The 17291-nt window shown below is 34.9% G+C and overlaps 1 protein-coding gene across 1 annotated transcript in view; it reads right to left on the minus strand.

Annotated features, from left to right (window-relative positions):
• Positions 1-5609: 5609 nt before the first annotated feature.
• LOC139862596 (anaerobic nitrite reductase HB2-like) overlaps positions 5610-17291 on the minus strand; it is a 31883-nt gene continuing 20201 nt past the window's right edge. Inside the window, exon 3 of the mRNA XM_071851213.1 lies at positions 5610-5872. Within this exon, the coding sequence (XP_071707314.1) occupies positions 5720-5872 (153 nt within the window). The 3' untranslated portion in view covers positions 5610-5719. The remainder of the gene's footprint in view (positions 5873-17291) is intronic.

A 17291-nucleotide genomic window follows, 5' to 3' on the forward strand; every position in this document is an offset into this window, starting at 1 on the left:
CAAATCTTTGGAGAGTGTAGTTGGCTTAAGAGAGTGATCTGTGTCCTTTGGGGGCTGGTGGTTTTTCTTCGATTTTGGAGTGTTCACGTTGAATTCTTGTGTCTTTATTTCTTTACTGTTTTTCATTGATCGTGTGTTGGGAATTAGTGAGACCATTTTTTCAAAAGCTGGTATCAGAGCGTCAGACATAGAAGCCCTTCGGGGAGAGCGTCTGACCATTTTTACAAAGGTCCTACCACCAACTAAGTTCAAGCATTGTCTTGACTTAGTGGTATCACTCAAACATAGAAGCCTGGATAACCGAACACATGGATGCAAATAACGAGCCATAGATATCTTTCCTTATTACTTTACAATTCTTTAACCATAGTATGCATATAAATATGCGTTCCCCAGTCCAATTTACGAATACATTCACATACACATATCAAATTGCTTTCTGTCATGCTGCTATACCAATAGACAAACTACTATTGGTTCCATTGTAATCATGTTTTATATAGTGGAACGTTACTAGTTGTCCGTGGTTTTACTTCCATTAATTTGGGAGGTTTCAACATAAACCTTGTGTGTTTCTTTACTGTTTATATCGCATTCCTTGTATTATTTGTATTATTTGTGTTGCATATCGATTAACAAGACAACAATATAATTGAGTTGGTGTGTTTATCATTAAAAAAAAAAAAAAATTTAAATACGAATTCAATGAAATTGACTTTGGTAAGTACTCCGTATTTGTTAGGCCTTAACTAGTATAGGTTCTACTAAAAATATAAAATAAAATGGGTTAATAATAAAACTATGTTTTATTATCTAATAGTTGAAGTTGATGATTCGAAGGGATGATAATGTATTTATATCCGCTTATTAACTAGTTTTTATTTCTATTATTATTATTCTATTAAAAAACAAATTAGTTTTTTATTCTTATTTCTATATATATAATATATAATATACTATATTTTACTATTCATCAATAGTAACCAGAGTCATTTTTGTTATTTCATTTTTTTTTTTTCCTTTTTTTTTTTTTACATAACAGCAGCGACATTTACCATCACTGTCATCAGCCATCGGCACCCACCGCAGTCACCGCCATCAATACCTACCGCCGTCGCCGCCATCAACACCACCGCCTTGACCGTCATCAACACCACCACCGCCGATTTCAACGTTGTTTTTTACATAACGCCAGCGACATTTACCATCACTGTCATCAGCCATCGGCACCCACCGCCGTCACCGCCATCAATACCTACCGCCGTCGTCGCCATCAACACCACCGCCTTGACCGTCATCAACACCACCACCGCCGATTTCAACGTTGGCATCCATCGTCACCAGAATCTACGCTACTTACCGCCACCACTGTCAAGGCAATCACCACCGTCGCCCTCACTAACGGTCACCATCGTCGCTCACCCTCACCGTCAATTGTATAACGTCGTCACCCTCGTCACGTACTTGGTAATTTAATATTGTTTTCAACCATTATATTTTCTTAATCGCTATTTATTTTGTTCGATTTTGAAGTTCTCTGATGTGCTTAATCAAATTACTCTCAAGCAGTACTCAACTTTAATTCCTTACTAGGTTTAGCTAATTACCGTTAATTATTCTGACCGTGATTTTTTTCCTTCTGATTTTAATCTTAACTTAATAATTGGACTATACGCATGCGATTGATCCAAACTCTTTGCTTATTGTGGTATTCAATTCAAGTTTATGCAAAGTAAAAAATTGTCTTACAAACAAATGTGTAAGATGTTACCGATATTAAAACTAATAAGTACTGACAATATTTTATTTCGCAGGAAGTTATTGATATGTGCGACTTTGCAGTGGACTTAAGCCGACAACTAAATGGATCAGTTATACCTTCTGAACGTAGTTTTGGGTGCCGTTGATTTCTCAGGCCAAATTTGTTTCGTCGTCTTCAGCGGTATTTCTTTACTTACTTTACAATTGCTAAGGTCATTGGTGTCTAATTCTTTCATTTTATCGTTGATTTAACCCCCTCAATTCTTCGATTGACTGTTTTCATGTGTTTGTTTTAGATTACTAGCCCCGTTTGCAGGTGTCGACTGTTGTGGATGCAAAAAACGGCAAGGTACATTAATGTTTTATTTCCGTTGATAATCATCAACTATTACTTCCCTTAAATTGTATGTTTGTTGAAGATAGTCAATGTGAACTAATCCTATCTAATGTAGCCTTTGTATATGTTGTCGAATTTTTGAATAGATGATTTCTATTGATTGTTTTCCGTTTAGTTGTAAGTGTTTTTTTTATGTATTCGCTTAATGATATAAAGTTATTGTTTGATAAAAAAGTCAAATGATAAAGGGCAAAGAAAAATTGGTAATAGTAGTTATGGTCCATTTGTTGCAGAATTTCTTTGGGTCAGTTATCAAGCGATTTTAGCCACCTGAAGCACTCGATGAGTCTGAAAGTTTAGGGTTCTTTTGGAACAAATTAGATTGTTGAATGTCTTTGTGCGTGTTGTTGTCAACGGTTTTGTTACAATTCCTTATCTCTTTGTTCTTTTCGGGTTGTATCTTTTATTTTCATCCAGTTCCCACTTTGCTATTCATGTGTTTTTTTGGTAACGATAGTATATTTTAGTTTTAAAGTAGTTTTCTGTTAATTTTCATATAATTTTTTTATTTGTTGTGTGTTTCTTACCAATTTAATATTGAAGATCACCTACTCTCAGCAACTCAATGTGAGTCACCTGTTATAGATTTTTTTTTTTTTGTTATATTTTTGCAGTTGTTGTTTAATTGGTTGTGTCTAAAATATGCAGTTCGTGAATCGTGATCGAGTAACTACACATCAGGTTGCCATTTCTATTATATCCCCATGTGTGCCATCTTATGGTATGTTTGCTGTTAATCATCTTAGAAGTATGTGCATATATAGTCTGTGAATGCTAAGAAGTTCTTCATCTTTTATAAGAGATGACTGTCAATAGGTTGTTCATTTATATTATGTTTTACATCCACACAACAAATTGTTAATTTCATGAGATTTGATATAACTCCTATATTGACATTTGATTGTGTTTTGTATTATGTAGTGTGTGTTAGTCATCTTTAAGAAGTTGTTATCTGTGTAGTATTTATTTATGAGCTTCAATATACTTATGGTATTTAGTGCCAATAGGTTGTTCATCTAGGTTTTCTAAACTCATAAATAATAATAAAGCAGTATTTGTTATAAGGCGAGAAACAACGAGTTTTAAGAAATGAAAGAAAAAATGAGATCAATTTGAATCAAGAAACTTTATATCTAAAAAATGGATTTGTTTTGGATTGAAAGAGAGAACATTGAATTTGAAGATTTATGGTGCACTTACTTTAGGTGGGCGATTTGAAAATTTGGATAGTGATATTGACAGTTTGACTATTATTGGTCAAATTAGTTATTTTTCGGTAAGGACAGCTTCTAGTAACTTGGATAATGTGGATAATATTGATATACTTATTGCGGAATTTAATGACGAGTGTGAACGCTGATGTTTGGCTTAACAGTTTGACTTTGGAAGGTCAAACTGTTTTTGATATGGATATGAGTAATAAACAGCATGAAGATGGTATTGAAATGAAGATTTATAATGATGATGCGGATGTTTTTGAACACTTTGATGGCAGACTAGGATCAGAAACAGGTTAACAGAGGTATCTTTTTTTCTTTGGTTTTTTTTTCTTTTTGTAATTTGACTTCTAAAAAGTGAAATGGTCAATTTTGATATAGATTTAGTTAGTTAGAGTATTCTATAATATGTTGGTATTTTAATAGTAATTTTAGAGGTATCATTGTAAGTGTTTGGGATGTTTTGAACATCTTATCGGGTGTTTTGTTGTAGATGTACATATCCTTTTTGGTTAGTTCTATTGGATATTTTCATGGACTTTGAAAATTTGAGCATGTTATTTTTATTCTTATTCTTATTCTTATTATTAAGTATTTAGTTTCAATATTTATTTTAGAAGCAACATCACATGAAGGCAAGTTCAAATATACCATCGTTGGCTACCATGGAGGAGACTCGAATACTGGCACAAACTTTAGCTCAGGTTATCTTCTAATGAAGTTCATCTTACCTTTGTTGTTGTTGCTTCTTTGAAATTATTGCTGATGATATACTTCATGATATGTCTATCTCAAAATTCCTCCAATTTGTTTCAAAGATGAATTGTGGGACATTGATCATTGAGGTTAACGAAGTTTAGTCTCGAAAGAAGGGCTGGGGTAATGAATATAGGACAACAATATAATGGTGGTTCATCATCTTGGGCCGATCAGTATGCACACGAACATATAATTACAAATATCATCGACCATGTATATCAGTTATTTCCTTAGTGCTACATACACATTGTTCAAATGCACGGTACTCTGATTTCATATAACTTATAGTATGATATAGTATTTACTCAACTCAAATATAGTGTGTCATGTATTGTGCAAGATAATTACGTTTTAGTCGTAACTGAAACTATGACATTACTTCTTAGCATAATCGTTTACAAATTTTCGAGCGCTACTTATTATTTTGTGACAATAGATATATTACACTAGAAAATACCGATGACCATCCCGACCCAACGGGAGGGTTCATCAACTAGTTGTATTCTATTTTATTATACTCTTAAAATGTAAACATAAAAATATAGCCGTCATATAATCACTAAATAAAGTTTTTTTTTTTTTTTTTTTTTTTTTTTTTTTTTTTTTTTTTTGGTGAAGCCAAGCAGATTGTATATAACTAAAATTATAAAAGTACAATGAACATGGAACTTCCATGCATCATATCACCTGTAGCCCCAAAAAAGGCATGCACTATACATTACATATATATACCACATCATGTAGCACCAGCACGAAGGAGAAAAGAACACAAGAACAGACTCGCCAACCTATTACAATTCTAGACGTGTTTGTACCCACAATGTTATTCGGATTAACGAGCCATTAATGTCATGCAAACGCCATTCAAACGTTTTTGACTTTGGGTCATTAAAAAGATCAAAGTCAAAGACGTTTGAATGTTTGACCCATGATCTTTTTGATTGATCAGGACCAAACATGTAAAAGTCTTGTAACATTAATAAGTACTATGAGGCAATTAATATATATTCAATAGAAAGTATAAATTTACTATTTCTAACATTATTATATTATCAAAATTTATTTTTTTAAAAAATAACCCTCCAACTTTGATCAATATACAAATCGACCCCCAATCAGAATTTTCATAAATGTCCCCCCAACTTTGGTCAAAATACAAATCGACCCCCAACCAGAATTTCCATAAAAAATCTTAAATAAACTTCACCCAAATCTACAACGGGCCATATATTCTTGCTCGCCCGCGAGTTAAATTTTCCCAACAATACCGTTGAACTCGAAATAATTTTACGAACACAACGCAACTAACTACTCACAAAACAAATGTCTTTTAAAAAAACGCTAAATGGTTTGGGCCACCTTTCGTGCACATTGTTTTTTTTTCTTTTTCCAAACACTTAGTTTTTTATTAGGGCCCGTTTTGAAGTTACGCTGCGAAGCGCGGGCTACTTAACTTGTTTTCTTTCAGTGGGGAAGTTTATTACCAAAGCAAAAATGTAATATTACAAAACATAGCACGCAAGGAGCGAGCCAAATAGATAACAAGGGTTTGTTTCATTCAAATCATATGTTTATTGTAAATGAATCAAGAGTTTGTTTTTGCAGCTTCTTTTTTCATCTTATCTAGAATGGCAGCAGCAAGTTGATCATAAGCTTCACTCCAAGCACCCTTCATCTCTTCACTCCATTTCTCCCCCACTCCTTTCTGCACTGTTCTCAGCACTCCTTTCTTAACCACCTTCATTAAATCATCTTTCCATTGTTAAAAACCAGAACACACTTAAGGAGTAAATATCATAATGGAGTAGAAACATTAAAATACCCTTTACATGAAAAAAAACTCATTCTCTAATGACATATACTTAATATCATTTAATCAATGAGAAGAAATGATTACGACAACTCTAAATGCAACTTAACGAATGTTATAAACCAATTAGCGGGTTTGTCGTGTATGTGTCATTGTGATGGTATTGATTTTCACCAGTTTTTTCATGCTTTCTATCGGGTGATTGCGCTTAAGTGGTCATGTGTAATATTGATTTGGATGAGAGGCCACTTGTTAGTTTGTTGTAGTATTCATGGTAATTGTTTAGTGTTTTGATTGGAATTTCTTTTAGGTCGTAATCTGTAGCGTGGAAACGTGGTAATTGAAATTTTCTTTTATGTCATGAATTTTATATCATGAAGTCGTGCTAACTGAAATTGAGTTTTTGATATTTAATAGTTGTTTTTAAGGTCCGTTATTGAAGTTATCATATTTTTTTTTTTTATAATTTCTAGTTTCTTATTAATTTAAATTAATTTAAATTTTATATTTTATATTTATTTATAGAGTTTTGAATTTAAAGAACGAATATAAAAAACGAAGACTAGAGTCAATTAACAATTCTAGTAAGTTCATAAGTAAAATAAAACATGTTCTTATTTGAATAATCACAAACTTTATATTACACATAGACTTTAATTAAAGAAGAATTCATATGTAATATTACTTATTAATATATATATAATTTTCAAATGCCTACAAAAGTGGGGTGTGTGAGAGAGAAAGAGAGGAGAGAGAGAGCGAGGAGAGAGATTACACAAAATCGGACGGGCACGACTGAGAGAGACCGATACAATGGTGGCTACGGAGATCGATTACGATGGCTATTCGGAGTCCAATTAACATCGTTCATGTTTTTTAACTTCCCTAATTCTTGGAATGTTTTGGATCTTTGGAGAGTTTTCAAACCATATGGTGACATACGTGATGTGTATATGGCCGGAAAAAAGCTCAAAGGCGGCGAGAGGTTTGCTTTTGTGCTGTTGTGAAAGATGCGGAGGCCTTATTGACGTCATTAAAGAACGTCATGTTCAATGGAAGACCAATTAGGATTTTTAAAGCTTTCGATCGGAAGGTAAATGATCCAATCCAAAAAAGTGTACCTGCTAGAGCAAATGATAATCTCAATGGGGTCCCCGGCAATGCAATCCGGGATCACCACAATTACAGAGATGTGATTGATAATCACGCATATGACCTTCGTTCAAAGCTTCACAAACTGGATCTTAGGGAGAAGCTTAACGAGAAAAAAGATAGAAAGAACAAAAATGAACCGGTTCTAAAGAAAATGTTAAACCTACACATTTGTCTAATCATGTCAAAAAAAAAAGATCACCGTTAGGGGTGATTAAGGACTGGAACTTAATACCTCAAATATGTGCGTTGAGTATGGCAGAAGGGATGTGTAATTATGATGTTAAATATCTAGGGGGTTTGGAGATTCTGCGGTTGTTTTATTCTTCCTTCGAAGCAAAGCAGGTCATCGAAAATTCGGATCACGCTATACACAAGTGGTGTAATAACATTAAAATCCTAGATGATTGTCATGCTTGCAAGGATCGTATTGTGCGTATGAACATCAGTAATGTTCTGGTGGTCTGTTGGAACGAGGTGGTATTTGGTAGAATTGCAAAATTATGGGGTGCAGTCCTTGAAATGTAGAATTGTTCCATTGAACAAGGTAATCAGAATATGGTATATGGTCAAGTCCTAATCAACACAAGTGAAAAGAGACATATTGATGAGAAGGTTATGCTATCAGTCGGGAATCATATCATCACAGCTCACGTATTTGAAGACACCCATGAAACTGTAGCTCTCAACTTAGGTGAAGATGTTTGTGAGCAAGAAGTCAATGTTGAGGAAGAAGAAGTAGGAAATGTTCCTAATCAAACAAGCAATAATATCAACAATATGGTGAACAAAAAGAAAGATGCAGATGAAGACGAGTTCATATACGACTATTTTGGAAGCTTAGATGATGATAATGAAAGCCTTAATTCCACTAATTATGATGACGAAATTGTTCTTAAGGACATCATTGCCTCCTAAAATATGGCAAGATATCCGACAAAGCACCAAGATTCCGGCAGCCGGAGCTGTAACGGTGACGGCCATCATGACCAAACGGCTCTGGATGAAGATGAAGGGTCCGGAGACATTGGTATTCCTGATCTTTTTGATGATATCAATGTTGGAGAATGCAATAATCAACCAAATGTGCATGAAAGAGAAAATAACACTAATGATTGCGAGGCTCAAAATCATGGGGAAAGTAAAAACCCTAATGATGTGGATGATGACTGTGTTTTCCCAAGCCCATGTAGGGTTAAAGATTCTGTGTGCCGTTCACCAAATAGTACTGGGCCAACTTGTCCAGTTAGGCTTGATAAAACCATGGGCTCAAAGGATGTAGATGAAGTAACCAGGAATAAGGTGTATAATTCTAAAAATAAAGTAACTGGGTCGGTTAATCCAAGAACATCTAGACACAACATGGGCCCATCTGCGACACAATGTAAAAGGCCAACCACTTCCCATGGGCTCAACCGAATTAAGTCCTTAAACAAAGATGTATCCAAAGATCGGCAAAAGAAAAAAACTCATTAGTTCTCTGTTGCAAGTGGAATAAAAAAGAAAAGGTGTTGGTCGTGTTTAGGTAAGTGGAAATCATCTTCAAGAATGATGAACATAAAGAACACTGCAAGGAATATGAAGGAAGACGATCTGCCAATACGTTCGAAGTGCACATCATGTGCCAGAAGTACCAGCGGGCATACCAATTCGCAAGATTATGCCCAAAGTAAAATTTCAACTGTTCCAGAATCTGCGGAGGTTAGGGAGTATGGTACGAAATTGGGATTAAAATGGAGGGAGAAGAAGACTCCTCTGTAAGTAAGTCCTTCCTTAATCGTTTAATCCTGTTATAAATGAAGATTATTTCTATAAACATTAGAGGATTTGGTTGTGGGAATTCGAAAGATAAGTTTGGGTGGGTACGTAAGTTAATGATAAAAGAAAAACCCTCGTTCCTTGCTGTACAAGAGACGAGATTGAAACAGATTGAATTCAATTGGATCCAATCACTTTGGGGCTCCTCTAACTGTGATTTCATCCAAAAAGAAAGAGTAGGGTTAGCAGGTGGGCAGTTAGTAATTTGGGATAGTGACTTTTTTGAACCTAAGGATATTATTTTGGGTGATAATTTTATTGGAGTTCGTGGGATTTGGAAGGAGTTAAATAGTGTAATCAACTTCGTAAACATTCATGGGCCACACGAAGATATAGGTAAAATTAGATTGTGGGAGAGCTTGTCGGGTCTTTTAGAAAGTAATGATGATGCTTGGGTTTTATGTGGGGATTTTAACGAGGTTAGAGAACAAGCGGATAGACTTAATTGCGAATTCGTTGAATATAGGGCAAGAAGATTTAATGAGTTTATATCTAAAAACCGATTGATGGAGATTCCGTTGGGAGGTAGAAACTTTACGCGAATTAGTGATGATGGACTAAACTTTAGTAAGATCGTTTCCTTGTATCCGAAAATTTCTACAACATGTGGAAGAATATCTCGGCAATTGCCCTAGATAGAAAATTTTCCGATCATGTTGAATGATGAAGAAAAGAACTTCGGTCCAAAACCGTTTAAGGTGTTCGATGCTTGGTTTGATGAAGTTGGTGTAGATGATGTCGTTAACAATTCGTGGGCTCTAGATGTACCAAACATTAACCGAAAAGATTGTATGTTCCGAAATAAATTGAAAAACGTTAAAAATGCACTTAAAGAATGGAGTGTGAATAAATTTGGTGGTCTTGATGGTGAGATAGAAACTTTAAAGTCTATGACACTAAACTATGAACTAAGGACCAAGAGCAATTTGCTTACCGATAATGAAAGGATTGAATGGTTAGAATGTAAGAAGAAATGGTTAGACCAGGAGAAGGTAAAGACAAAGATGTTGAATCAAAAAGCTCGGGTAAAGTGAATTTTGGAAGGTGATGAAAATACTAAGTTCTTTCACTATATCATCAACTGGAAAAAAACAAGAGTAACATGAGAGGGTTGAACATCAATGGCGTATGGAATGACTCACCCGAAGCAATCAAGGGTGATATTTTCAACCACTTCAGGCACATCTTTCAAGAACTAGATATGGAAAGACCAAGTTTGGAAGACTTAGTTTACCCTTGTCTATCCTCGAATAAGGTTGAGGCACTTGAATTACCTTTTAGCAAGCAAGAAATAAAAGATGCCGTTTTTAAGTGTGGTAGTTCCAAAGCACGGGGCCCCGATGGTTTCAATATGCGATTTTATAAGAAGTATTGGGAAACAATTAAGGATGATCTCGTGAATGCAATCGGTTGGTTTTGGGAAAAAAGGGAAATTTCGTGAGGTTGCAATGCTTCTTTTGTCACTTTAGTCCCAAGGAAGTCCGATCCCATTGGACTTGGTGATTTTCGGCCTATAAGTCTCATTGGTAGCTACTATAAAGTCATCGCAAAAATTCTATCAAATCGGCTTCGGAAGGTTATCCCCCATTTAGTTGGCTCGGAGCAAACAACAACAACAACAACAACAAAAACAACAACAAAACCCAATACCACATAAGTGGTGTATGGGGGAGGTGAGATGTAGACAATCCTTCCCCTATCCGAGAATATAGACAAGTCTTTTCTCCACCCAGAGTGAAAACACTCTCAAAAGTAGAGAAAGTCATCCTTCTCTACTCGACGGATAGAGAGATTGATTCCGAGTGGACCTCCGGCCAATAAGTAGGAAAAATCTTTTAAAAAAATAAAATTAAATTAAAAATAAAATTGAGACGCCATGAAAATGGTAAAATCAAATTTCCATGGATTTTAAATCCTGCCTGAAATTTACTTTAGGCTCTAAGAGTCAGTCAAGTCGCCAATAAACCGACGCTTGCTGTCGACTCAATAACTAGAGCCGACATAAAAGGTAGATTTATCTCGGAGCAAAGTGCATTCATAAAAGGTATATTTATCTTAGACGGTGCGTTAATTGTTAATGAAAGTATTGATTATCTTAGAGACGTGAAACGTGAAATGTCCCGTTCTTATTGATTAAAAACGTTCCATATTAATTGATTTCATTGCGAGGTTTTGACCTCTATATGAGACGTTTTTCAAAGACTGCATTCATTTTAAAACAAACCATAACCTTTATTTCATAAATAAAGGTTTAAAAAGATTTACGTAGATTATCAAATAATGATAATCTAAAATATCCTGTTTACACACGACCATTACATAATGGTTTACAATACAAATATGTTACATCGAAATCAGTTTCTTGAATGCAGTTTTTACACAATATCATACAAACATGGACTTCAAATCTTGTCCTTATTTTAGTATGCAACAGCGGAAGCTCTTAGTATTCACCTGAGAATAAACATGCTTTAAACGTCAACAAAAATGTTGGTGAGTTATAGGTTTAACCTATATATATCAAATCGTAACAATAGACCACAAGATTTCATATTTCAATACACATCCCATACATAGAGATAAAAATCATTCATAAGGTGAACACCTGGTAACCGACATTAACAAGATGCATATATAAGAATATCCCCATCATTCCGGGACACCCTTCGGATATGATATAAATTTCGAAGTACTAAAGCATCCGGTACTTTGGACGGGGTTTGTTAGGCCCAATAGATCTATCTTTAGGATTCGCGTCAATTAGGGTGTCTGTTCCCTAATTCTTAGATTACCAGACTTAATAAAAAGGGGCATATTCGATTTCGATAATTCAACTATAGAATGTAGTTTCACGTACTTGTGTCTATTTTGTAAATCATTTATAAAACCTGCATGTATTCTCATCCCAAAAATATTATATTTTAAAAGTGGGACTATAACTCACTTTCACAGATTTTTACTTCGTCGGGAAGTAAGACTTGGCCACTGGTTGATTCACGAACCTATAACAATATATACATATATATCAAAGTATGTTCAAAATATATTTACAATACTTTTAATACATTTTGATGTTTTAAGTTTATTAAGTCAGCTGTCCTCGTTAATAACCTACAACTAGTTGTCCACAGTTAGATGTACAGAAATAAATCGATAAATATTATCTTGAATCAATCCACGACCCAGTGTATACGTATCTCAGTATTGATCACAACTCAAACTATATATATTTTGGAATCAACCTCAACCCTATATAGCTAACTCCAACATTCACATATAGAGTGTCTATGGTTGTTCCGCAATATATATATATATATATATATATATATATATATATATATATATATAGATGGGTCGACATGATAGGTCGAAACATTGTATACGTGTCTATGGTATCTCAAGATTACATAATATACAATATAAGTTGATTAGGTTATGGTTGGAATAGATTTATTACTAACTTTCACGTAGGTAAAATGAGTAGTTTTTATCAATCTTGTTTTACTCGCCATTTCTTCGTTTCTAATCCGTTTTGAGTGATTCCAGTGGCCACGGTTTCGTATTGAACTTAACTTTATGAATCTAAATAGAAAAAGTATAAGTTTATAGTCGGAAATACAAGTTACAAGTCGTTTTTGAAAGAGGTAGTCATTTCCGTCGAAAGAACGACATCTTGATGACCATTTTGAAAAACATACTTTCACTTTGAGTTTAACTATGATTTTTGGATATAGTTTCATGTTCATAATAAAAATCATTTTTCCAGAAGTATAGCTTTTAAATCAAAGTTCTTCTTAGCTTTTAATTATCCCAACCAAAACAGCCACCGGTTTTACTACGACGGCGTATATCCAGTTTTATGGTGTTTATCGTGTTTTCGGGTTTTAAATCATTAAGTTAGCATATCATATAGATATAGAACATGTGTTTAGTTGATTTTAAAAGTCTAGTTAGAAGGATTAACTTTATTTGTGAACAAGTTTAGAATTAACTAAACTATGTTCTAGTGATTACAAGTTTATAACGTTGAATAAGACAGCTTTTTATGTATGAATCGAATGATGTTATGAACATCATTACTACCTCAAGTTCCTTGGATAAATCTACTAGAAATGAGAAAAATGGATCTAGCTTCAAAGGATCCTTGGATGGCTTGAAAGTTCTTGAAGCAGAATCATGACACGAAAACAATTTCAAGTAAGATTTCCACTCGAAATAAGATTGTTATAGTTATAGAAATTGAATTAAAGTTTGAATATGATTATTACCTTGTATTAGAAAGATAACCTACTGTAAGTAGCAAAGGTTTCTTGCTCTTGGATGATTACTTGGAATGGATTTAGAAAACTTGGAAGTAAACTTGCAATCTTGGAAGTATTCTTGATTTTATGAAACTAGAACTTTTGGAATTTATGAAGAACACTTAGAACTTGAAGATAGAACTTGAGAGAGATCAATTAGATGAATAAAATTGAAGAATGAAAGTGTTTGTAGGTGTTTTTGGTCGTTGGTGTATGGATTAGATATAAAGGATATGTAATTTTGTTTTCATGTAAATAAGTCATGAATGATTACTCATATTTTTGTAATTTTATGAGATATTTCATGCTAGTTGCCAAATGATGGTTCGCACATGTATTAGGTGACTCACATGGGCTGCTAAGAGCTGATCATTGGAGTGTATATACCAATAGTACATACATCTAAAAGCTGTGTATTGTACGAGTACGAATACGGGTGCATACGAGTAGAATTGTTGATGAAACTGAACGAGGATGTAATTGTAAGAATTTTTGTTAAGTAGAAGTATTTTGATAAGTGTCTTGAAGTCTTTCAAAAGTATATGAATACATATTAAAACACTACATGTATATACATTTTAACGGAGTCGTTAAGACATCGTTAGTCGTTACATGTAAGTGTTGTTTTGAAACCTTTAGGTTAACGATCTTGTTAAGTGTTGTTAACCCAATGTTTATAATATCAAATGAGATTTTAAATTATTATATTATCATTATATTATGATGTATAAATATCTCTTAATATGATATATATACATTAAATGTCGTTACAACGATAATCGTTACATATATGTCTCGTTTCAAAATCATTAAGTTAGTAGTCTTGTTTTTACATATGTAGTTCATTGTTAATATACTTAATGATATGTTTACTTATCATAATATCATGTTAACTATATATATATATCCATATATATGTCATCATATAGTTTTTACAAGTTTTAACGTTCGTGAATCACCGGTCAACTTGGGTGGTCAATTGTCTATATGAAACCTATTTCAATTAATCAAGTCTTAACAAGTTTGATTGCTTAACATATTGGAAACACTTAATCATGTAAATAACAATTTCATTTAATATATATATATAAACATGGAAAAGTTCGGGTCACTACAGTACCTACCCGTTAAATAAATTTCGTCCTGAAATTTTAAGCAGTTGGAGGTGTTGACGTATCTTCTGGAAATAAATGCGGGTATTTCTTCTTCATCTGATCTTCTCGTTCCCAGGTGAACTCGGGTCCTCTACGAGCATTCCATCGAACCTTAACAATTGGTATCTTGTTTTTCTTAAGTCTTTTAACCTCACGATCCATTATTTCGACGGGTTCTTCGATGAATTGAAGTTTTTCGTTGATTTGGATTTCATCTAATGGAATAGTGAGATCTTCTTTAGCAAAACATTTCTTCAAATTCGAGACGTGAAAAGTGTTATGTACAGCCGCGAGTTGTTGAGGTAATTCAAGTCGGTAAGCTACTGGTCCGACACGATCAATAATCTTGAATGGTCCAATATACCTTGGATTTAATTTCCCTTGTTTACCAAATCGAACAACACCTTTCCAAGGTGCAACTTTAAGCATGACCATCTCTCCAATTTCAAATTCTATATCTTTTCTTTTAATGTCAGCGTAGCTCTTTTGTCGACTTTGGGCGGTTTTCAACCGTTGTTGAATTTGGATGATCTTCTCGGTAGTTTCTTGTATTATCTCCGGACCCGTAATCTGTCTATCCCCCACTTCAATCCAACAAATCGGAGACCTGCACTTTCTACCATAAAGTGCTTCAAACGGCGCCATCTCAATGCTTGAATGGTAGCTGTTGTTGTAGGAAAATTCTACTAACGGTAGATGTCGATCCCAACTGTTTTCAAAATCAATAACACATGCTCGTAGCATGTCTTCAAGCGTTTGTATCGTCCTTTCGCTCTGCCCATCAGTTTGTGGATGATAGGCAGTACTCATGTCTAGACGAGTTCCTAATGCTTGATGTAATGTCTGCCAGAATCTTGAAATAAATCTGCCATCCCTATCAGAGATAATAGAAATTGGTATTCCATGTCTGGAGACGACTTCCTTCAAATACAGTCGTGCTAACTTCTCCATCTTGTCATCTTCTCTTATTGGCAGGAAGTGTGCTGATTTGGTGAGACGATCAACTATTACCCAAATAGTATCAAAACCACTTGCAGTCCTTGGCAATTTAGTGATGAAATCCATGGTAATGTTTTCCCATTTCCATTCCGGGATTTCGGGTTGTTGAAGTAGACCTGATGGTTTCTGATGCTCAGCTTTGACCTTAGAACACGTCAAACATTCTCCTACGTATTTAGCAACATCGGATTTCATACCCGGCCACCAAAAATGTTTCTTGAGATCCTTGTACATCTTCCCCGTTCCAGGATGTATTGCGTATCTGGTTTTATGAGCTTCTCTAAGTACCATTTCTCTCATATCTCCAAATTTTGGTACCCAAATCCTTTCAGCCCTATACCGGGTTCCGTCTTCCTGAATATTAAGATGCTTCTCCGATCCTTTGGGTATTTCATCCTTTAAATTTCCCTCTTTTAAAACTCCTTGTTGCGCCTCCTTTATTTGAGTAGTAAGGTTATTGTGAATCATTATATTCATAGATTTTACTCGAATGGGTTCTCTGTCCTTCCTGCTCAAGGCGTCGGCTACCACATTTGCCTTCCCCGGGTGGTAACGAATCTCAAAGTCGTAATCATTCAACAAGTCAATCCACCTACGCTGCCTCATATTCAGTTGTTTCTGATTAAATATGTGCTGAAGACTTTTGTGGTCGGTATATATAATACTTTTGACCCCATATAAGTAGTGCCTCCAAGTCTTTAATGCAAAAACAACCGCGCCTAATTCCAAATCATGCGTCGTATAATTTTGTTCGTGAATCTTCAATTGTCTAGACGCATAAGCAATCACCTTCGTTCGTTGCATTAATACACAACCGAGACCTTGCTTTGATGCGTCACAATAAATCACAAAATCATCATTCCCTTCAGGCAATGACAATATAGGTGCCGTAGTTAGCTTTTTCTTCAATAACTGAAACGCTTTCTCTTGTTCATCCTTCCATTCAAATTTCTTCCCTTTATGCGTTAATGCAGTCAAGGGTTTTGCTATTCTGGAAAAGTCTTGGATGAACCTTCTGTAGTAACCAGCTAGTCCTAAAAACTGGCGTATGTGTTTAGGAGTTTTCGGGGTTTCCCACTTTTCAACAATTTCTATCTTTGCCGGATCCACCTTAATACCTTCTTTGTTCACTATGTGACCGAGGAATTGAACTTCTTCCAACCAAAATGCACACTTTGAAAATTTAGCGTACAATTCTTCCTTCCTCAATACTTCTAACACCTTTCTCAAATGTTCACCGTGTTCTTGGTCATTCTTTGAGTAAATAAGTATGTCATCAATGAAAACAATGACAAACTTGTCAAGGTATGGTCCACACACTCGGTTCATAAGGTCCATGAACACAGCTGGTGCATTAGTTAAACCAAACGGCATGACCATAAACTCGTAATGACCGTAACGTTTTCTGAAAGCAGTCTTTGGAATATCATCTTCTTTCACCCGCATTTGATGATACCCGGAACGTAAGTCAATATTTGAATAAACAGACGAGCCTTGTAGTTGATCAAATAAGTCGTCGATTCTCGGTAGTGGGTAGCGGTTCTTGATGGTAAGTTTGTTCAACTCTCGGTAGTCGATACACAACCTGAATGTACCATCTTTCTTCTTGACAAACAAAATAGGAGCTCCCCACGGTGATGTGCTTGGTCGAATGAAACCATGCTCTAAAAGTTCTTATAATTGGCTTTGCAGTTCTTTCATCTCGCTGGGTGCGAGTCTGTAAGGAGCACGAGCTATTGGTGCAGCTCCTGGTAAAAGATCTATTTGAAATTCAACGGATCGATGTGGGGGTAATCCCGGTAATTCTTTCGGAAATACATCGGGAAATTCTTTTGCAACGGGAACATCATTGATGCTCTTTTCTTCAGTTTGTACTTTCTCGACGTGTGCTAGAACAGTATAGCAACCTTTTCTTATTAGTTT

This window comes from Rutidosis leptorrhynchoides, chromosome 8 (genome assembly GCF_046630445.1).
Source record: "Rutidosis leptorrhynchoides isolate AG116_Rl617_1_P2 chromosome 8, CSIRO_AGI_Rlap_v1, whole genome shotgun sequence".
Lineage (NCBI taxonomy): Eukaryota > Viridiplantae > Streptophyta > Magnoliopsida > Asterales > Asteraceae > Rutidosis > Rutidosis leptorrhynchoides.